The sequence below is a fragment of the Ranitomeya imitator genome, chromosome 1 (assembly GCF_032444005.1).
Source record: "Ranitomeya imitator isolate aRanImi1 chromosome 1, aRanImi1.pri, whole genome shotgun sequence".
Classification (NCBI taxonomy): Eukaryota; Metazoa; Chordata; class Amphibia; order Anura; family Dendrobatidae; genus Ranitomeya; species Ranitomeya imitator.
Genome location: NC_091282.1, coordinates 70,581,385 through 70,606,134, shown reverse-complemented (window position 1 = coordinate 70,606,134; position 24,750 = coordinate 70,581,385). Strand labels below are relative to the sequence as shown.

Below are 24,750 nucleotides of genomic sequence, written 5' to 3'. Positions count from 1 at the left end.
ATAACATTGGTGCTAAAACATCAGATAGCACTCGGGTGTGCACCCCCATGTACCCCATACGCAGCTTGCACCCCCATGTACCAAATATATAGTCTGCACCCCCATGTACCAAATATATAGTCTGCACCCCCAGGTACCCCACATATAGTCTGCACCCCCATGTACCCCACATATAGTCTGCACCCCCATATACCACATATATAGTCTGCACGCCCAATGTACCCTACACACAGCTCGCACCCCCCGGGTACCCCATATATAGTCTGCACCCCCATGTGCCTCATACGCAGCTTGCACCCCCATGTACCCCACATATAGTCTGCTCCCCATATACCACATATATAGTCTGCACTCCAATGTACCCCACATATAGTCTGCACCCCCATGTACCCCACATATAGTCTGCTCCCCATATACCACATATATAGTCTGCACTCCAATGTACCCCACATATAGTCTGCACCCCCATGTACCCCACATATAGTCTGCACCCCCATATACCACATATATAGTCTGCACCCCAATGTACCCTACACACAGCTTGCACCCCCTGGTACCACATATATAGTCTGCACCCCCATGTGTCTCAAATACAGCTTGCACCCCACATACAGCTTGCACCCCTATGTACCCCACATACTACTGTGCAGTGACTCGCTGGCTTCAGCACAGAAGCAGTATGTAGACACTGCCATTAAAAGGGTGGATAAGGTAACAACGCAAGTGCATGCAGCTGCATGTCTCATGGTAGTGTGACGTGCATGGGAGGGGGTGGTATTGTAATGAAGAGAGGAGACAGAGATTTCTTCCAGGCACTACACACCCTGCAGCCTGAAAGAAATCTATCTATATAATCATCTAAGGGTACCGTCACACTATACGATTTACCAACGATCACGACCAGCGATACGACCTGGCCGTGATCGTTGGAAAGTCGTAGTGTGGTCGCTGGAGAGCTGTCACACAGACAGCTCTCCAGCGACCAACGATGCCGAGGTCCCCGGGTAACCAGGGTAAACATCGGGTTACTAAGCGCAGGGCCGAGCTTAGTAACCCGATGTTTACCCTGGTTATCAGCGTAAAAAACAAACAAACAGTACATACTTACATTCCGGTGTCTGTCCCTTGCCGTCTGCTTCCCGCACTCACTGACTGCCGGCCGTAAAGTGAAAGCACAGCACAGCGGTGACGTCACCGCTGTGCTCTGCTTTCACTTTACGGCCGGCAGTCAGTGAGTGCGGGAAGCAGACGGCAAGGGACCTGACGGACACCGGAATGTAAGTATGTAGTGTTTTTTTTTTTTACATTTACGCTGGTAACCAGGGTAAACATCGATGTTTACCCTGGTTACAAGCGAACGCATCGCTAGATCGGTGTCACACACACCGATCTAGCGATGACAGCGGGAGATCCAGCGACGAAAGAATGTTTCAAACGATCTGCTACGACGTACGATTCTCAGCAGGATCCCTGATCGCTGCTGCGTGTCAGACACAGCGATATCGTATGGATATCGCTGGAACGTCACGAATCGTACCGTCGTAGCGACAAAAGTGCCACTGTGTGACGGTACCCTAAAAGGGTCACTTCCATCTGTTTGTCTGTCTGTCACGGAAATCCCGCATCGCTGATTGGTCGCAGCCCTCAGGCCGCGACCAATCAGTGATGGGCACAGTCCGGCCGTAAATTCGCCCCTTCCTACTCTCTGTCAGTGCCCCCTCCAGTCAGCACTCACACAGGGTTAATGGCTGCGTTACACCAAGTTATGCCGCGGTGTAACATAGTCCATTAACGCTGCTATTAACGCTGTGTGACCAACCTTTTTCTATGGATGCCACCTATGCAGCATCAATAGTAAAAAGATCTAATGTTAAAAATAATAAACAAAATAAAAAATCATTATATTCTCACCTTCCGTCGCCTTTCCCGTTCCTCGTGACGCTTCGGTCCATGCATTGCGGTCTCGCGAGGAACGCCTCGCCTGGATCCGGGGGCTGACGGAAGGTGAGTATATACGGTAACTATTTTTAATTTTAATAATTTTTTTTTAACCGGGATATGGTGCCCACATTGCTATATGCTACGTGGGTTGTGTTATATACTGCATCTATATACTACGTCTCTGTGCTATATACTACGTGGATGTGGTTTGTATTACGTGGCTGGGCAATATACTACATCGCTGTGCTCTATACTACGTGGCCTGTGTTATATACTGCATGGGCTGTGTTATATACTACATCTCTCTGTGCTATATACTACGTGGCTGTGCTATATACTACATAGCTGTGCAATATATTATGTGGCTGTGCAATATATTACGTGGCTGGGCAATATACTACGTGTCTGTGCTATATACTACGGGGTTGTGCTATATACTACGTGGCTGGGCAATATACTACATGGGCTGTGCTATATACTATGTGGGCCGTGTTATACACTGCATGGGCTGTGCTATATACTACGGAGGCTGTGCTATATACTATGTGGGTTGTGTTATATACTACGTGGGCTGTGTTATACGCTACTTGGCTGTGCTATATTTCTCTGCTGTATCTGTGCATCATGAATCGTGGTATGTGTTAAAGAGGGGGGCCCACTGAGACTCTTTCGCCCGGGGCCCTCAAAAACCTGGAGCCGGCCCTGGCTTCACTGATTGTTCGTGACCAGGCATGACCAATCAGCGACAGGCGCAGTCCGGCTGTGAATTGGCGCAGAATTTGAACCACGCTTCGCTAATTGGTCGCGCCAGGCCGGCCGAATCCTGTGCATAAATTGCATTGTTCTGAAAACTTCATAAATAAACTACATACATATTCTAGAACACCCGATGTGTTAGAATCGGGCCACCATCTAGTCATTAACATAAAAGATTAAAAGTGCATTTCTCAACATCTACTCTGCAGCTGTGAGGCATACAAGTAAGACTAGTTTAAACATTCTATTACCTGTATGCCCATAGTAATAGCGTAACAACATCCCAGGGGGTGACAGATTCTCTTAAAATTAGCTTGATGATAACTAGAGATCAGAGAGATGGGGCTAGTTTAGAGCACAGTGAGAGGGAAGGAGGGGTCTGCAGCACTGAGGAGAAGCAAGTGCTGCTGCAAAGTAGCTATGTGAAGTCGAATGCACAGAGTGGCAAATGAAGAAGAAAATCCCTACACAAATATGCAAGAAAGAAGCTTTATGTTGGGCTTTAAGCATTTCAAGTGAGGTGGAAAGAACTAATTGCAGCCCTTCTGGAGATGAATGAGTTAACTAACACCTGTATGTAGTTTAAGATGAGATTTCACAAATGGTTTTGGACATGGCACATGAAGAACAGGTTCATTCCAGCTCATGTGCACTTTAAGAACTCCTCTTAGTGTCCAGATCTGTGCCAAAATCAACATCAGAGGACTGCCAACAAAAGTGCGATTGAAGAACAAACTTTATGTTATAATTTGCATTTGGCACAGGAAAAAACCTATAAGATGCACATAAAGAGTTGAGTTGGGGTGTTAATACCTCCTGATATACAAAGCTCTGAGCCAGAGGAGCTGTAAACTGCATCCGCTACCTGTACATCTATGTGGAGCAATTCCTTACTATTTTCATGATCTCTGTTTCATCTATAAATAAAATACCTATTTGCATTCACAGGCTGAGAATGTGTCCTAGTCCTCCTCACACAGCTGTAATTTTGTTATAATGTATAAGTGTAGTCAATTCTCTATGATCAGCACAAACCTCTCTCATGTTCAGGACTACAGCTATTACATGACTCTCCCTGGTGTGGGAGATCTGGGGTTAGGCGATCATTATGTATTGGGAATCGCAGGACTTCCATTTAGCCTTTGTGTTTTGTTCCTCATACTAAATGGACTTTGTTTCCTTAGGCGCTGAAGAGGTTAATGACTCTTTGTATGCCGGTTAGAAATCTCACAGCTGCTCCTGACCTTCTCATTTTCTCCCTGGCGAGACCTTTTCATCCCAACCTGTGAGGGTATGTTTCCACGGGGTGCATTCCTTCAGATGTTCCAGATGTTAGAGCATAGTGGAGGGGATTGTATAAAATCCCATCTCCACTATGCGTGCAAATACGCAGGTGGCAGACCTGCATAACCGGACATGCGGTGCGTCATTATAGACCGCAGCATGTCCATTTATCTTGCGGAGACGCTCAGTCTCCGCAAAATAAATAACAGTCTATATATAGGATGCAGTGATTCTGCCTGTGTTCAATGAATACAGGCGGAATCACTGCGTGTACAAAAGGGGACAGCTCTTTGGGCGGAGTGGGGTATCCGCTGCGTCCAAAGCGCTTGGTTTCCGGACCATGGACACATACCCTCAAAGTTCTACTTCCTGGCTTGCTGGAGTTGATGTGCTGAAGTTGGAGTTCATAGTTGCTGCTGGAGATTGTTGTCTGCTGTTTTTGAGTGTATGTTTTCTCCATAATCCTATCACCATTTGATTTGTACCTTCCTATCATTCCCTTTATTCCTCCCTACCCTTGACGAGTGTTTTTGTATGCAAGTTGCTTTTTGTTATCCCTGTTTGTCTTATGTGTTTATACACTAACATATCTGGAGGGGGAGTGGGCAGCTTAGGGCATTCCAGGAGTATAGTAAGATCGGAGACTCAGGCCTCTCTACCATCAAGAGTTCCCCTGGGACAGGAATAGTTACGGTCCCAGTTTCAGGGACAGTTAGAGGCGCCTTTCTTTACCGAAGACAGTTATAGTGTGACAATGACACAGTGTAACAGATCTGTATACGTTCTCTAGTCTGTATACATATTACCCCCCAAAGAAACACATAGTATCTGTATATGACCCTGATCCTGTAAGGTGGAGACATGAATTTGAAATTATTAGGAATATTCCATGCCCAGTTTAGGGGTTTCACTTTGGAAACTGTTGCCACATTGGTCATCCCCCACTTTTCTGGATTTCGTATGGTTGAGTATCATGGAGTAAGTAGATCAAGGTCCCACCAGTACACAGACTTAATTTGGATTTTGATCAGTCCTATATTGTTAGTTGACAAAATAAAGATGGTAAAAAAGGCACTGATAATAAATATTGCAAATGTGCAACATTTAAAGGAGCTTGGCCACTTTCCTGTTGCTGTTGCACCTTCAGTATAAAATGTTTTAAACATTTCGGGTAATTTGCTTCAGTAGAAGAAACATTTTCCTCCTGTTTTCAAAGTAGAAGGAAACCCATCACAGGGTTGAGCACTTACAGTTACCCGGCCTGATAAAGCTGGACGATTGGATACAACACATACTCTAAACTGAGGTTGTATAATGATTTACTGCATGTACTATTGTCATCAGCAGAGTCAACACACTAGGTGTTAGGTATTTAAGTAAAGTATGTGTTGAAACTTTTGTTTGTGCTTAATTATGTGCATTTTTGGCTAGGGTTTCAATAAAAATATTGCACCATTTGTCTTCAACAGCTTCTATGAATCACAGTACATAGAAAACTGCAGAACGAGCTATCAGTAAATTTGCCAATGGGCTTGTTCTGACTGAAAGGCTTGTAACCATCATCTCTTCTCTCCAAAATGTTCTTATATATTACAAGTCTGCCATCAAAAGGAGCCACAGACAAATTCACTTTTACCAAGACAGAAAGTCATCCCCAACCATTAGCATAGCTGGATCATCAAAATCTGACCACTGGGACTCTCCGTGATCTCAAGAGCATGCCTCTGTAGGGAATAACTTAATATCTTGGAAAAACCCCATTAACTCATTCTACAGAATGCTATGTTCTATGATACATAGAGGATGCAGAATTAAAATTATACTTTTTCATTAAACTTATATTTTGCGAAAAATACATGCACTAAATAAATAAAAAATCCCCCCCACACTACTCCTACTTCTGGAAATATGGACGCCAGTTTAACTTTTACTATTTTCCCAGTCTCCTGAATGGTTAGTTATGGTCCGAAAGTTAAAGATCAGTGACATCTTGTATGACAGCCACTACGGCACCAAGATTTCCTCGACTATCACCCAAGATTCTCAGATTTAGCGAATAAATTGCTAAACAGAATTTGGCAGAACATGACGATACAGGAAGTTTTATATACAGGGTAGGTCTTATTTTAGGGGGTAATGTTCTCCCTTGCGGACACATTTGGAAAGGTGAAGGTTATAAAAGTATTGTTTTTATTTCATTTTTGCACTTGTCTCGACTTTGCCACCTGGGCCATAAACTTTTATCAAGATTCAGCTTTAAATGTTTGCAAGTCGCCCTGGAAAAATGACAAGGGTCATAAGAACTTTATAGAGAAGCTTTGATGTGATCTGCTAGGACGTGGGTGTGATGGTCATGAAACGGTGAAGTTCGTGATGGCGAGGTGACAGTGCACAGTGACTCAGTGTTGTTTTTTTGGAAAAATGATCACAGTGCACAAATCTGTGAATTGAGCAATGAGAGGAAAGGGTGGAGGACACTTTGTCACTGAGGTGGGGGCACAACATTGCATAATAGTAGTATGAGGTGGTGGGTGCAGCCTATAATTTAAGAGGAAGGGGGGAAGGTGGTGGGAAAAATGTGTTATAGAAAAGGCAAGAGGTGGAGGTCAATGACCAATTTTGACCGAGACGTGTCACTTTAAGGAAACCTGGTGTAAGAAATATTGCCATTCATAAGTCGACCATAGAAGCTGCAGTATCATTTTTGGCCACTGGAGGCATAGCTCTAAAAGTTCATAATTGCATGAATTTGATTGGTCAAGTCCAAAAGAACCTTTACTAAAGTCGAAAAGGTGGAGATTAAACTTGTCTGTAAAATAAGATGCCAGGCCTGTGTCCAAAGCGGAAGAAATCCTAAATAAGAATATTTCCTCCCAAAAAACTCCCAAATCACAAGTAAATAGAAATCCTTGGCTTGTCCTCTTCTGACCTCTGCGATATCCAACTTTCCCGAAGTCCTGATATTAATATATAGCAATGTTGCACAGCGATGCCAGCCTTGCCCACTTTCTTCTCCTACGTCACCGGTTTCATGCTGCATGCCATCCGTGTGTTATCTACCATTCTTTTGCAATGCAAGGAACAATTAAAAAAGATTAATAAATTCCAGTTTCTGTCTGGGCAGGAAGCCATGATATTTAATCTGCTGATCGCTGTGTATACATTATAGGTGAAGAGTTTTAGGTTCATGAAAGCTCCTCTAAGTCACTGAGGAATTAGGAGAATCCCAGTTATACCAGTGTATGGTTTATGTCCACCATTAGCTATGGCCAGTGCAATGGTGAGCAACGGGAAACTGGGGGGTTTCTTAGGGATGTCTTAGAAATTAGTGAAAAGAGACTCATCTATTCATCCGGAGTCATCCTAAGCGGATGTCCCATGCTGGAAACTCTCCTACAGTAAAAGGCATCAGTTTCTAAGACTTTTGAAAAAAATAAATAAAAATAAAAAAAAACCTCAGTGGTTGATACCTTTTAAAGGTCAACTGTGATGACGTCTTTGAAAAAAATCTTCACCAATTTCTGTTTTTTGTCATATATAAATTCTACTTCTCAGCTACGTAAATCTGCAGGCAATGCATATACTCCAGTCACATCCAGAGCTGCATTCACAGTTCTGCCATATCTATCTATTATCTAAAAAGAAAAAAGAGAAAAGCAGCAGCAGGCAACAGTGTGTCTGGGTGCCGTGCCTCCAAGGTCGCAACCAAACCTCTATATAAGAGACAAAAAATGGAGGCAGCAAATCAGTATAAGGTGAAAAAAGTGCTTATTTATGGTAATAGGCCATAGTGGCGATGGTTCGGCTCAAGGACTGAGAGCCTTTCTCAAGCCGAAACATCGCCTCTATGGGCTATTAAATAAGCATTGTTTTCACCTTATACTGGTGTGCTGCCTCCATTTTTTGTTTCCTATCTATTATCTATCTATCATCTATTTATCTATCATCTATCTATTATCTATATATCTATTATCTATGATCTGTTATCCATCTATGTATTATCTATCTATTATCTATCTATCTATTATCTATCATTTATCTATTATGTATCATCTATCTATCTATTATCTATCTCCTATCTATCATCTATCTATCTATTATCTATCTATCTATTATCTATCTCCTATCTATCATCTATCTATCATCTATCTATCTATCTACCAATCATCTTTTATCTATCTATCTATCTATCTATCTAGCTATCTATCTATCATCTTTTATCTATTATCTATTATGTATCTATCTATTATGTATCTATCTATTATCTATCTATTTATTATCTATCTATCTATCTATTTTCTATCTATTTTCTATCTATTATCTATCTATCTATGAGATTACCAAGAAATCGTCCAAAAATATTAATTGGCAATGGCAATTCAAAGCAATTATCACCACAAAATGCCCTATTGTGATCAGACAGTGGACATTAATGAAGAGAACCATAGCGTACAATAAAAAGATAAACTTTTATTACTATTCATTAAAAATACCAGTACAGATACAACTAACAATATCTACCTGATTTCAGAAGGTCATAAAGTAGAAATGAAAGGTCCGGTAGTTCCCCTGCAATCTATCTATTTTCTATCATCTATCTATTATCTATCTATTTTCTATCACCTATTATCTATCTATCTATCTATCTATCTATCTATCTATCTATCTATCTATCTATCTATCACCTATTATCTATCCATTATGTATCTATCTATTATCTATCTATCATCGATCTATCTATCATCTATCTATCTATCTATCTATCTATCTATCTATCTATCTATCTATCTATCTATCTATCTTTCTATCTATTATCTATCTATCTATCACCTATTATCTATCCATTATGTATCTATCTATCTATCTATCATCTATCTATCTATCTATCATCTATCTATCTATCATCTATCTATTTTCTATCTATTATCTATCTATTATCTGTCTATCATCTATCTATTATCTATCTATCTATTATCTATCTATTATCTATCATATATCCATCTATCTATTATCTATCTATTATCTGTCTATCATCTATCTATTATCTATCTATTATCTATCTATTATCTATCTATCTACCTATTATCTATCTATCTATTATCTATCTCCTATCTATCATTTATCTACCTATTATCTATCTATCTATCTATTATCTATCTATCATCTATCTATCTATATATCTATCTATCTATCTATCTATCTATCTATCTATCTATCTATCTATTATCTATCTATCTATCTATCTATCTATCTATCTATCTATCTATCTATCTATTATCTATCTATCTATCTATCTATTATCTATTATCTATCTATTATCTATCTATCTATTATCTATCTATCTATCTATCTATCTATCTATCTATTATCTATCTATCTATCTATCTATCTATCTATCTATTATCTATCTATCTATTATCTATCTATCTATCTATCTATTATCTATCTATCTATCTATCTATCTATTATCTATCTATCTATCTATCTATCTATCTATCTATCTATCTATCTATCTATCTATCTATCTACCTATCTATGTATCCACTTATGGTCTGAAGCCTGAGGCTTGCTGTATGGTGTCTGAATTCTTCTGCAGCTATTGGCCTTTATCCTGATAACCTGAGTGTATATATAGTTTAGTGCCTGGCATAACTGGGATGGCACAGTCACATTCCTTGTCTCAGGTTCCGTCACACCGTACTATGGGTATGCATCTCTAGACTTCAAGGAAGCCACATGCCCTCCAGCTTCTGTATCAGTCTTTTTATGGACGTGGACATATGGCTTTTGTTAAATTTAGAAGAAAAGTTTTAGACAATTGGAGGATGGAAATTGCAAATAAGTGAACTTCTTTGAGAGTTTTGACTCCTCCTTTGGTCTTCTTGGAGAATCTTAAGATAAGATTGCTCTAAGTGTTGGTGTTTCCGTTGAATTAAGCCAAGACAGGTCAGAATTAGCCCATCCAAAGTCTGGCCCCCTTAGACACTCTTTAGCCCATTGACATGGTTACTCATGATCAGATGGATTTGCTCAACATTATGCAATCCCTTCAAATCTTTTTCATCCCAATATTATTCGTTAATGGAAGATAAAATATTATTGACAAATCCATAAATAAGTCAGAGGAAGTCCCTGGAGAGTGGAGGTTCTCGGTCACTGAGGATAAAGGAAGGAAAGGTCGAGGGGAGGAACTTGAGGTTCATGTCTTCTACTCACTTTGGGCAGAGACGAGTGGCTTCTTTCCCAGGAATAAGAAACCAAAAGAAGCAAAAAAGTTTCACTGCCATTTAATTAATGGAACTCCATAACATTTTATGAAGGAACCAAGTGAGTTGGAAGTATGACTTCTACCTGTGGTCGGGTCAGGGCTGCCATTGGGCATTGCTGTCAGAGAGTACTGCTTCCGAAAAGATGACCAAGCTCATCCAATGAGGCTCAGTTCACAAGGAAAAAACCTCATAAACGCTAAAGAATTGATTCTCTATGGTGGCAGAGTTGATGGACCCACTGAACGGCGCTCACAGTTTTTGTGTATGTTTTTTGGAATTTGCCATGACGTGAAATTTTCCACTCCTAAATATTGTATTGTCTACATGAGTCCATGTAGCGGTGCCACATCACACTCACCAAACAGTCCTCTGCACACATCATACAATGCAGTCTCAGCTTTCATATGGACTCATGCCCAACAGGATCCTCACTCAGCAAACAAGGACAGGATCCACAGCAGGCTGGCACTGACGGCCGGCTGCCAAGCCAAAAATATTCCACTCTCCATTTATCAAATTATAAAGAACTAATTGACCCCGCCAGGAAATAAAGTGACTTTGGGGTAATGTGTTTAAGAGATCATTAGCTGCAACATGTCACAAGTCTGTAAAGTTTCTCAAGTAGCCTTTGTTTGCCCAATCTATAAGTTTGTTATTTTCCATTGACTACACATTAGAGCACAATGGGGTCTATTGACTGACTGTGTTATGTGCTACTCACATGTACATTAGTCCAAGTGCTATACATTGCATGTCATGTCTGTGAGCGGACATAATAATTGGTGATTTGTTTACTGCCAGTGAACAGAACATGTATAAAGGGGTACATAAAGTCACTCACAATATATACGATTATGTGTAATATAATGTACTCCTATAATACTGTTATCTATGTACAAGTATATAACTACAATAATACTGATCCTATATACAAGAATATAACTACTATAATTCTGCTCCTATGTACAAGAATAAAACTACTATAATACTGCTCTTATGTACAGGAATATATCTACTATAATACTGCTCCTATGTACAAGAATATAACTACTATAATACTGCCCCTATGTACAAGAATATAACTACTATAATACTGCTCCTATGTACAAGAATATAACTACTATAATACTGCCCCTATGTACAAGAATATAACTACTATAATACTGCCCCTATGTACAAGAATATAACTACTAAAATACTGCTCCTATGTACAAGAATATAACTACTATAATTCTGCTCCTATGTACAAGAATAAAACTACTATAATACTGCTCTTATGTACAGGAATATATCTACTATAATACTGCTCCTATGTACAAGAATATATCTACTATAATACTGCCCCCTATGTACAAGAATATAACTACTATAATACTGCCCCTATGTACAAGAATATAACTACTATAATACTGCCCCTATGTACAAGAATATAACTACTATAATACTGCCCCTATGTACAAGAATATAACTATTATAATACTGCTCCTATGTACAAGAACATAACTACTATAATACTGCTCCTATGTACAAGAATATAACTACTATAATACTGCCCCCTATGTACAAGAATAAAACTACTATAATACTGCTCCTATGTACAAGAATATAACTACTATAATACTGCCCCTATGTACAAGAATATAACTACTATAATACTGCTCCTATATACAGAATATAACTACTATAATACTGCTCCTATGTACAAGAATATAACTACTATAATACTGCTCCTATGGACAAGAATATAACTACTATAATACTGCCTCTATGTACAAGAATATAACTACTATAATACTGCCCCTATGTACAAGAGTATAACTACTATAATACTGCTCTTATGTACAAGAATATAACTACTATAATACTGCTCCCTATGTACAAGAATATAACTACTATAATACTGCTCCCTATGTACAAGAATATAACTACTATAATACTGCCCCCTATGTACAAGAATATAACTACTATAATACTGCCCCCTATGTACAAGAATATAACTACTATAATACTGCCCCCTATGTACAAGAATATAACTACTATAATACTGCCCCCTATGTACAAGAATATAACTACTATAATACTGCCCCTATGTACAAGAATATAACTACTATAATACTGCCCCTATGTACAAGAATATAACTACTATAATACTGCCCCTATGTACAAGAATATAACTGCTATAATACTGCTCCTATGTACAAGAATATAACTACTATAATACTGCCCCTATGTACAAGAATATAACTACTATAATACTGCCCCTATGTACAAGAATATAACTACTATAATACTGCTCCTATGTACAAGAATATAACTACTATAATACTGCCCCTATGTACAAGAATATAACTAATATAATACTGCCCCATGTACAAGAATATAACTACTATAATACTGCCCCTATGTATAAGAATATAACTACTATAATACTGCTCCTATGTACAAGAATATAACTACTATAATACTGCCCCTATGTACAAGAATATAACTACTATAATACTGCCCCTATGTATAAGAATATAACTACTATAATACTGCTCCTATGTACAAGAATATAACTACTATAATACTGTCCCTATGTACAAGAATATAACTACTATAATACTGCCCCCTATGTACAAGAATATAACTACTATAATACTGCTCCTATGTACAAGAATAAAACTACTAGAATACTGCTCCAATGTACAAGAATATAACTACTATAATGCTGCCCCTATGTACAAGAATATAACTACTATAATACTATTTCTATGTACAAGAATACAACTACTATAATACTGCCTCTCTATACAAGAATATATCTACCATAATACTGCTCCTATGTACAAGAATATAACTACAATAATACTGCCCCTATGTACAAGATTATAACTAATATAATACTTCTCCTGTGTACAAGAATATAACTACTATAATACTGCTCCAATGTACAAGAATATAACTACTATAATGCTGCTCCTATGTACAAGAATACAACTACTATAATACTGCCTCTCTATACAAGAATATATCTACCATAATACTGCTCCTATGTACAAGAATATAACTACAATAATACTGCCCCTATGTACAAGATTATAACTAATATAATACTTCTCCTGTGTACAAGAATATAACTACTATAATACTGCTCCAATGTACAAGAATATATCTACCATAATACTGCTCCTGTGTACAAGAATATAACTACTATAATACTGCCCCCTATGTACAAGATTATAACTACTATAATACTTCTCCTGTGTACAAGAATATAACTACTATAATACTGCTCCTATGTACAAGATTATAACTACTATAATACTTCTCCTGTGTACAAGAATATAACTACTATAATACTGCCCCTATGTACAAGAATATAACTACTATAATACGGCCGCTGTGTACAAGAATATAACTACTATAATACTGCTCCTATGTACAATAATATAACTACTATAATACTGCTCCTATGTACAAGAATATAACTACTATAATACTGCCCCTATGTACAAGAATATAACTACTATAATACTGTCTCCTATATACACGAATATAACTACTATAATAATGCCCCTATGTACAAGAATATAACTACTATAGTACTGCTCCTATGTACAAGAATATAACTACTATAATACTGCCCCTATGTACAAGAATATAACTACTATAATACTGCCCCTATGTACAAGAATATAACTACTATAATACTGCTCCTATGTACAAGAATATAACTACTATAATACTGCCCCTATGTACAAGAATATAACTACTATAATACTGCCCCTATGTACAAGAATATAACTACTATAATACTGCCCCTATGTACATGAATATAACTACTATAATACTGCTCCTATGTACAAGAATATAACTAATATAATACTGCCCCTATGTACAAGAATATAACTACTATAATACTGCCCCTATGTACATGAATATAACTACTATAATACTGCCCCTATGTACAAGAATATAACTACTATAATACTGCTCCTATATACAAGAATATAACTACTATAATACTGCTCCTATGTACAAGAATATAACTACTATAATACTGCTCCTATGTACAAGAATATAACTACTATAATACTGCTCCTATGTACAAGAATATAACTACTATAATACTGCCCCTATGTACAAGAATATAACTACTATAATACTGCTCCTATGTACAAGAATATAACTATTATAATACTGCTCCTATGTGCAAGAATATTACTACTATAATACTGCCCCTATGTACAAGATTATAATTACTGCACGGATACAGATGCTGTACTCATTATTAGTCATAGTTTTTGCTCTTATGTTTTTTTATTTCTTTACCACAGAAACATATTGCATTACAACCAATGTTCCGTTTTTCATTTCACAATAATATGTTTTTGAAGAAAACAGTTAACTGACAATTGTGTAAGTGGAAGCGTCTTCTCCCCTATTATTCTGTGATGTCCACAGGATGTGTGTGATGGGTTTATGAAGTGATGTGCTGAGCTGTAGACATTTATGGTGACAGGTATCACAGCTTCATTACGCTCAGTGATGATCCCGTCACTCTCATGTATTTTATGAACACAATAGATAAAGTGATTGTAAATATAATCCGCGATCACTGTGAGTGCGAGCGATTAATGCAGAATGTTTCACAAGCGCAGCAACCAGTTCATGTTTACTGCAAGCACTTCATCTACTCAGCAGCTAAACGAAGCCCGGGCCGGGAGCCATGTCTGCTTAGCAGGGGCTACGTTTGCTCTGGTAATTGCTGTTTTCATCATCATCATCATATCTCCAAAAGTCTTAATATTTGCATAAATTCATCAAAAAAATGAATCTTCTAAGCAGAACAGAGAGTTTCATAACAGGAGTGTGCTGATGTTGTAGAATGCTCACATCTTGTTTTCTCATAACGTTTATATGATAATTGATATGGCCTATGTAAATGTCTGAAGTATGACGCTATTCTGCTGGTGCAGTCACTGTGTACATACATTACATTACTGATCCTGAGTTACATCCTGTATTATACCCCAGAGCTGCACTCACTATTCTGCTGGTGCAGTCACTGTGTACATACATTACATTACTGATCCTGAGTTACATCCTGTATTATACTCCAGAGCTGCTCTCACTGTTCTGCTGGTGCAGTCACTGTGTACATATATTACATTACTGATCCTGAGTTACATCCTGTATTATACTCCAGAGCTGCACTCACTATTCTGCTGGTGCAGTCACTGTGTACATACATTACATTACTGATCCTGAGTTACATCCTGTATTATACCCCAGAGCTGCACTCACTATTCTGCTGGTGCAGTCACTGTGTGCATACATTACATTACTGATCCTGAGTTACATCCTGTATTATACTCCAGAGCTGCTCTCACTATTCTGCTGGTGCAGTCACTGTGTACATACATTACATTACTGATCCTGAGTTACATCCTGTATTATACTCCAGAGCTGCACTCACTATTCTGCTGGTGCAGTCACTATGTGCATACATTACATTACTGATCCTGAGTTACATCCTGTATTATACTCCAGAGCTGCACTCACTATTCTGCTGGAGCAGTCACTGTGTACATACATTACATTACTGATCCTGAGTTACATCCTGTATTATACTCCAGAGCTGCTCTCACTATTCTGCTGGTGCAGTCACTATGTGCATACATTACATTACTGATCCGGAGTTACATCCTGTATTATACCCCGGAGCTGCACTCACTATTCTGCTGGAGCAGTCACTGTGTACATACATTACTGATCCGGAGTTACATCCTGTATTATACCCCAGAGCTGCACTCACTATTCTGCTGGTGCAGTCACTGTGTACATACATTACATTACTGATCCTGAGTTACATCCTGTATTATCCTCCAGAGCTGCACTCACTATTCTGCTGGTACAGTCACTGTGTATATACATTTCGTTACTGATCCTGAGTTACATCCAGTATTATACCCCAGAGCTGCACTCACTATTCTGCTGGTGCAGTCACTGTGTACATACATTACATTACTGATCCTGAGTTACATCCTGTGTTATACTCCAGAGCTGCACTCACTATTCTGCTGGTGCAGTCACTGTGTACATACATTACATTACTGATACTGAGCTACATTCTGTATTATACTCCAGAGCTGCACTCACTATTCTGCTGGTGCAGTCACTGTGTACATACATTACATTACTGATCCTGAGCTACATTCTGTATTATACTCCAGAGCTGCACTCACTATTCTGCTGGTACAGTCACTGTGTACATACATTTCGTTACTGATCCTGAGTTACATCCATTATTATACCCCAGAGCTGCACTCACTATTCTGCTGGTGCAGTCACTGTGTACATACATTACATTACTGATCCTGAGTTACATCCTGTGTTATACTCCAGAGCTGCACTCACTATTCTGCTGGTGCAGTCACTGTGTACATACATTACATTACTGATACTGAGCTACATTCTGTATTATACTCCAGAGCTGCACTCACTATTCTGCTGGTGCAGTCACTGTGTACATACATTACATTACTGATCCTGAGCTACATTCTGTATTATACTCCAGAGCTGCACTCACTATTCTGCTGGTGCAGTCACTGTGTACATACATTACATTACTGATACTGAGCTACATTCTGTATTATACTCCAGAGCTGCACTCACTATTCTGCTGGTGCAGTCACTGTGTACATACATTACATTACTGATCCTGAGCTACATTCTGTATTATACTCCAGAGCTGCACTCACTATTCTGCTGGTGCAGTCACTGTGTACATACATTACATTACTGATCCTGAGCTACATTCTGTATTATACTCCAGAGCTGCACTCACTAGTCTGCTGGTGCAGTTACTGCGTACATACATCACATTACTCATCCTGAGCTACATTCTGTATTATACTCCAGAGCTGCACTCACTAGTCTGCTGGTGCAGTCACTGTGTACATACATTACATTACTGATCCTGAGTTACATCCTGTATTATACCCTAGAGCTGCACTCACTATTCTGCTGGTGCAGTCACTGTGTACATACATTACATTACTGATCCTGAGCTACATTCTGTATTATACCCCAGAGCTGCACTCACTATTCTGCTGGTGCAGTCACTGTGTACATACATTACATTACTGATCCTGAGCTACATTCTGTATTATACTCCAGAGCTGCACTCACTATTCTGCTGGTGCAGTCACTGTGTACCTACATTACATTACTGATCCTGAGCTACATTCTGTATTATACTCCAGAGCTGCACTCACTAGTCTGCTGGTGCAGTCACTGTGTACATACATTACATTGCTGATCCCGAGTTACATCCTGTATTATACCCCAGAGCAGCACTCACTATTCTGCTGGTACAGTCCCTGTGTACATACATTACTTTACTGATCCTGAGTTACATCCAGTATTATACCCCAGAGCTGCACTCACTATTCTGCTGGTGCAGTCACTGTGTACATACATTACATTACTGATCCTGAGTTACATCCTGTGTTATACTCCAGAGCTGCACTCACTATTCTGCTGGTGCAGTCACTGTGTACATACATTACATTACTGATACTGAGCTACATTCTGTATTATACTCCAGAGCTGCACTCACTATTCTGCTGGTGCAGTCACTGTGTACATACATTACATTACTGATCCTGAGCTACATTCTGTATTATACTCCAGAGCTGCACTCACTATTCTGCTGGTGCAGTCACTGTGTACATACATTACATTACTGATACTGAGCTACATTCTGTATTATACTCCAGAGCTGCACTCACTATTCTGCTGGTGCAGTCACTGTGTACATACATTACATTACTGATCCTGAGCTACATTCTGTATTATACTCCAGAGCTGCACTCACTATTCTGCTGGTGCAGTCACTGTGTACATACATTACATTACTGATCCTGAGCTACATTCTGTATTATACTCCAGAGCTGCACTCACTAGTCTGCTTGTGCAGTTACTGCGTACATACATCACATTACTCATCCTGAGCTACATTCTGTATTATACTCCAGAGCTGCACTCACTAGTCTGCTGGTGCAGTCACTGTGTACATACATTACATTACTGATCCTGAGTTACATCCTGTATTATACCCTAGAGCTGCACTCACTATTCTGCTGGTGCAGTCACTGTGTACATATATTACATTACTGATCCTGAGTTACATCCTGTATTATACTCCAGAGCTGCACTCACTATTCTGCTGGTGCAGTCACTGTGTACATACATTACATTACTGATCCTGTATTATACTCCAGAGCTGCACTCACTATTCTGCTGGTGCAGTCACTGTGTACATATATTACATTACTGATCCTGAGTTACATCCTGTATTATACCCCAGAGCTGCACTCACTATTCTGCTGGTGCAGTCACTGTGTACATACATTACATTACTGATCCTGAGTTACATCCTGTATTATACTCCAGAGCTGCACTCACTATTCTGCTGGTGCAGTCACTGTGTACATACATTACATTACTGATCCTGAGTTACATCCTGTATTATACCCCAGAGCTGCACTCACTATTCTGCTGGTGCAGTCACTGTGTACATACATTACATTACTGATCCTGAGTTACATCCTGTATTATACCCCAGAGCTGCACTCACTATTCTGCTGGTGCAGTCACTGCGTACATACATTACATTACTGATCCTGAGTTACATCCTGTATTATACTCCAGAGCTGCACTCACTATTCTGCTGGTGCAGTCACTGTGTACATACATTACATTACTGATCCTGAGTTACATCCTGTATTATACCCCAGAGCTGCACTCACTATTCTGCTGGTGCAGTCACTGTGTACATACATTACATTACTGATCCTGAGTGACATCCTGTATTATACTCCAGAGCTGCACTCCCTATTCTGCTGGTGCAGTCACTGTGTACATACATTACATTACTGATCCTGAGTGACATCCTGTATTATACTCCAGAGCTGCACTCACTATTCTGCTGGTGCAGTCACTGTGTACATACATTACATTACTGATCCTGAGTTACATCCTGTATTATACCCCAGAGCTGCACTCACTATTCTGCTGGTGCAGTCACTGTGTACATACATTACTGATCCTGAGTTACATCCTGTATTATACCCCAGAGCTGCACTCACTATTCTGCTGGTGCAGTCACTGTGTACATACATTACATTACTGATCCTGAGTTACATCCTGTATTATACTCCAGAGCTGCACTCACTATTCTGCTGGTGCAGTCACTGTGTACATACATTACATTACTGATCCTGAGTTACATCCTATATTATACTCCAGAGCTGCACTCACTATTCTGCTGGTGCAGTCACTGTGTACATACATTACATTACTGATCCTGAGTTACATCCTGTATTATACTCCAGAGCTGCACTCACTATTCTGCTGGTGCAGTCACTGTGTACATACATTACATTACTGATCCTGAGTTACATCCTGTATTATACCCCAGAGCTGCACTCACTATTCTGCTGGTGCAGTCACTGTGTACATACATTACTGATCCTGAGTTACATCCTGTATTATACCCCAGAGCTGCACTCACTATTCTGCTGGTGCAGTCACTGTGTACATACATTACATTACTGATCCTGAGTTACATCCTGTATTATACTCCAGAGCTGCACTCACTATTCTGCTGGTGCAGTCACTGTGTACATACATTACTGATCCTGAGTTACATTCTGTATTATACTCCAGAGCTGCACTCACTATTCTGCTTTTTGGGGTCACTGTATGACATGACCTTTATTGTAAGCAATTCAGGAATTTTGCTCTGTAATCCCCATTTATTTTTGGGGGGAGGGGTATTCTTAGCTTTGTGTGAGTGCAGAGGTTTTGTGTTTGGAGACATACGTAGTAATGGCCGGTCTCTTTCTGTCCTGCAGATGTTCGGCTGTGGCTCGGTTGCGCAGGTCGTCCTCAGTAAAGGTTCCCACGGTCAATTCTTGACGGTCAATCTGGCTTTTGGATTTGCTGTGATGCTCGGCATCCTCATCGCTGGACAAGTATCAGGTACGAGCAATGTGTGAACCCCTCTTCCTCATAAGGTGCCGCCATTTTCTTAGCCCTGGCCTTGGCCTCTGCATTGTAGAAGGTCACAGCCTTAGGTTACAATTTGGGGGCAGACAAATCTATAGAGGGGCTTCTGCTGCATAATGAAAACTTGTACAGCTTGTTTCTCACCACTGTCAAGACCTCTGCTTACTGTCAGCGGCTGGAAACATCCAGACGTTCAGAATCTGTCCTGACCACCGAGCTGAGGGTTTGCTACAATTGTATCAAAACAAAGGAAACCTCTTTGCGCACCTGATACTTTAGTTTTGGCATTTCACAGATCACAAGAGATCGTCGACTACACTGGATACGTTGTAGCGAATGCAAAGTATTAGGCTATGTTCACACACAGCTTCTTTTTTTGAAGCTTTTTTTTTTTAAATCTGCTTTTACAGTTCCAGCAAAAGGTAAGATTTCTTAAATCTCACGCACACGCTTTTTTTCTTTTCCCGATTGTTTTTGAGAATTGTAGCACGTGGATTTTTTCATAGTTTTTGTAACATTCTTCACTTATAGAAAACAGTGAAAAAAAGAAATAGTGTAAAAAAAAATGTGTTTGTCGCTTTTTTGGTGAATAAGACTAAGTTAATTAAACATATACTGCAGATAAATGGCGCAGGCCATTTGCACCCAAAAAAGTTGGGAAAAAAGGGCCGAGTAAAGAATGCAGCATTTTTACTGCCAAAAGAGCAGATTTTGGCTGCAGAAAAATCCGCTACGTGTGAACATAGCATCGGGTACATGCACATGTGGAGTGTTTGCAGCAGCATTTTTTTTTTTTGCACTTTTTCGGTGTTTTTTACTAGCTTTTTTTCTCCTTTCATTTAAATAGATGAAAAAAAAAACGGCTTTAAGTATTTTTCCCTCTTTTAAAAAAAAAAAAAAAAAAAGAAACGAAAAACAGAATTTCGGCGTCTTAAAATGATTTCTATTCGCTGACAGTAAGCAGAATGAAAGAAAATTACTTTGGAAAGTGGCAAAAATAATCATTGTACAGTAACTAGTGATTCGACTTTCTTCACAACCCCTTTGAAGGATACGGACACATTCAGGGACAATTTTTTACATTATTTTTACATTAGGTTCCATTTAAAACTTTGCACTGTTTGGAATTTAAAGGCTTTTTCCCCCCCATTTCTATTCTATGATGTTGCATTTCTGTGGAATATCCAATAAAGACATTTCACATTTCTCTGGATGATGGGAGCTGGATGGTTTTTCATTTTCCACTTATTAAACGCAGTGACCCGTGCACCCGGTGGAGAGTTACATGGACTTTTCCATATCTTGTTTATAGCTCTTTTATCCACCTTTTTCTCACCTGTGAATGCGTCAGTGAACTCATAAATCAGGATAGAGGAAATTAAAAAAAAGATGGATAAAAAGAGTTACAAACTTTCGTCACTTTGTAACTTTCGCCATAACTAGCTCACTGACAGATTTTCAGTGCACTCATTCTGCAGCCAGCAATCTGCAGAAAAACGAGGAGCTTAGTAAAAGGCAAAAGGTGCAACTTTTATAATGCAAAAAAGTTTTTTGTGCTTTTTTTAGCCCCAAATTCATGCATTTAAGTAAAAAAACAACAACCCCTTTTTAAAATGACTATAGAAGCAGAGCCCCCAAGTATGAGCATCTTTCTGTGGCAGATGGACTACTACATTTTCCCTGAACCAACTGCAGTTTTTCCCAGGGAGGGGAAGGGGTTTCAGAAACCCACTCCATGGCAATCTGCTGATTGCTAAACTGGTCCTTTAAACAGAGACCCTTTAATAAAATCAGTTGCCAGAATTACCAGAATATTAAAGGAGTTGTCCAAGCTTGAAGTTCAAGTCCGCAGTCACTCAGTGACTTGTGAATCCATCAGCGCGCAGTGTGCACACTTCCAGCATTCTCCGGTGCCGGCGCCAGGAGCGGCTGAGCATGTGATCACAGGTGCGCAATTTGCATATATGCGGTCACATGCCGACTAGACGTGCGTGGCTTCACTCAATACAAGTGAAGTGAGAAAGGTAAGACACGACTAGTTGGAATGTGGCCGGAATGTTGCAAATCGCCCTCTACCAGCATCGGAGAATCCTGACAGTGCACACAGTGAGGATTCACAAGTCTACAGTCATATAGACTAGCTAGAGCTCCAAGCCTGGACAACCCCTTTAATAGAGGATTAGGCTATAGAAACCTCAAGTTTATTCATGTATATGGAAAATAATGGTGAAAGTATCCGAGCAATAAAGGGAATGTTAATGTTAGATGAAACGCTCCTTCTAGAAGATTTTTTTTTAGGTTTGTGTGCCTTTGATTGGCAGGTGAACTGTGTGAACCTGATGACTGATGTCAGACTATTGATCCTTAGATGACCTTGTGTATTGACATTCTGCACAGACCTCGTCCTCTTTCCATTGTGCCTGACAATGCCATTGTCTTCTGCAGGTGGCCATTTGAATCCAGCCGTCACTTTTGCCTTGTGCCTAATGGCGAGAGAACCTTGGATCAAGCTCCCCGTGTACACCTTGGCACAGACCCTAGGAGCGTTCCTCGGAGCCGGCATCGTTTACGGCCTGTACTTTGGTAAGTCAAATGCAGGGCATTCTGAGAGTTGTAGTTTGTCAGCAGGAAAGCCAAAAGGTGGGGAACATGGATTTAGGAGATGAGTAAGACATAAACATTAGATCATTGCCAGTTTTGGAAGAATTGGATGATTTTAGGCAATACTCTCATGGTCAGAAGAGCCGAGTCTGGGAGACTTGGGGTGGATGAAATCGATCTGCTGATTGAATGAATATGGAATAATTTATATCCCCCCACCATTCATATGTCCTTTAAGGGCATCTAAGATCAAAATAAAGGGCCACCCATGATGACCTCCTCTATGAGCCAGAAGAATAAGCAATCACATATGTCAGTGCACTATCCTGACACTGATTCTAAAAGGAGTCAATCAGCACAACATGACTATTCAAACCAAGTACAGCTGTTATATAATGTCCCCCATCTTATAATAATGTCCCCATCCTAAGCCCTTACTGGTATAATGTCCCCATTCTGCAATAATGTTCCCATCCTAGGCTCTTCCTGGTATAATGTCCCTATTCTGTAATAATGCCCCCATCCTAGGACCTTCCTGATGTAATGTCCCTATTCTGTAATAATGTCCCCATCCTAGGCTCTTCCTTGAATAATGTCACCATCCTGTAATAATGTCCCCATCCTAGGCCCTTCCTGGTATAATTTCCCCATTCTGCAATAATGTCCCCATCCTAGGCTCTTCCTTGAATAATGTCCCCATCCTGTAATAATGTCCCCATCCTAGGCTCTTCCTTGAATAATGTCCCCATCCTGTAATAATGTCCCCATCCTAGGATCTTCCTGGAATAATGTCCCCCATCCTGTTATAATGTCCCCATCCTAGGTCCTTCCTGGAATAATGCCCGCATCCTGTAATAATGTCCCCATCCTAGGTCCTTCCTGGAATAATCTCCCAATCCTGTAATAATGTCCCCATCCTAGGTCCTTCCTGGCATAATGTCCCATCCTGTAATAATGTCCCCATCCTAGGTCCTCCCTGGCATAATGCTCCCATCCTGTAATACTGTCCCTCATTCTGCACCCTCTGTGACAGCGATGGTTATGGCCCTGTTCTCACCTACTCTTTCTTGTCTACCATCACCCTCTCCTGACTCCTGTAAAGCCAGAACTGTCAATCAAGGAAGATGAAAGTGCAGATATACGATAAAAAGCAGGTACGAAGAAGCACCGGACTGCGCGGCCACGCCATGGGGCATCAAGCACCCATGCTTGGTTTGAGCAGTCGTTTTCTGCTGACAGCCTCGCTTTAATGGGTGAGGTGTGTTGCTTCAGACACCTGGGTGGCATCACTAAAACAAATTGCCAATGGTTGAAGCAATGGGATCTACAAATACTTCAATTCTATGCATTAATTGGACAAATTAGACACAAATCTGCTAAAATTAGAGGAAGGTAGAAGATAAAGTCTATACAAATAAGTGTAAGGTCACTTTGTATCATTGCGTAAATGGCAATTCCCCAGCGTTTCCACTTTAGATGCAGGCTGTGTATACTGCCGTCGTTGTGGTTCCATTAGTAGAATACAGAATCTAGTAACATTTTCACATTTCACTTCTGCTATTCAGATGGCACCACACACAGCGTATTCGGGAGAAGTTTATATAATGAGCGTATCCGAGTATAGTGTAATGGATGGAATTACATATTACGATTATAAGGACTGTTCTCCTGCACAACAGACACATTTCCACCCTTCTCCATCCCAAATATGACAACTATGAAATATATCATACGCGGCTTGTTCAGGTTTTCCCACTTCTAAGCTTATAATTTTCCTGCCAAATACAGCAGGTTCCACCCAAGACTGAGCCTTGTCCCACAAGTGATTTATGCTTCAGAA

General features: G+C 39.7%; 1 protein-coding gene across 1 annotated transcript in view; it reads left to right on the top strand.

Moving 5' to 3' along the window:
- The window catches only part of LOC138662205 (aquaporin-3), a 43,100-nt gene that overhangs the window by 9,037 nt on the left and 9,313 nt on the right, over nucleotides 1-24,750 (top strand). The window contains exons 2-3 of the mRNA XM_069747529.1: nucleotides 20,156-20,282; nucleotides 22,755-22,892. Of these exons, the coding sequence (XP_069603630.1) occupies nucleotides 20,156-20,282; nucleotides 22,755-22,892 (265 nt within the window). The remainder of the gene's footprint in view (nucleotides 1-20,155; nucleotides 20,283-22,754; nucleotides 22,893-24,750) is intronic.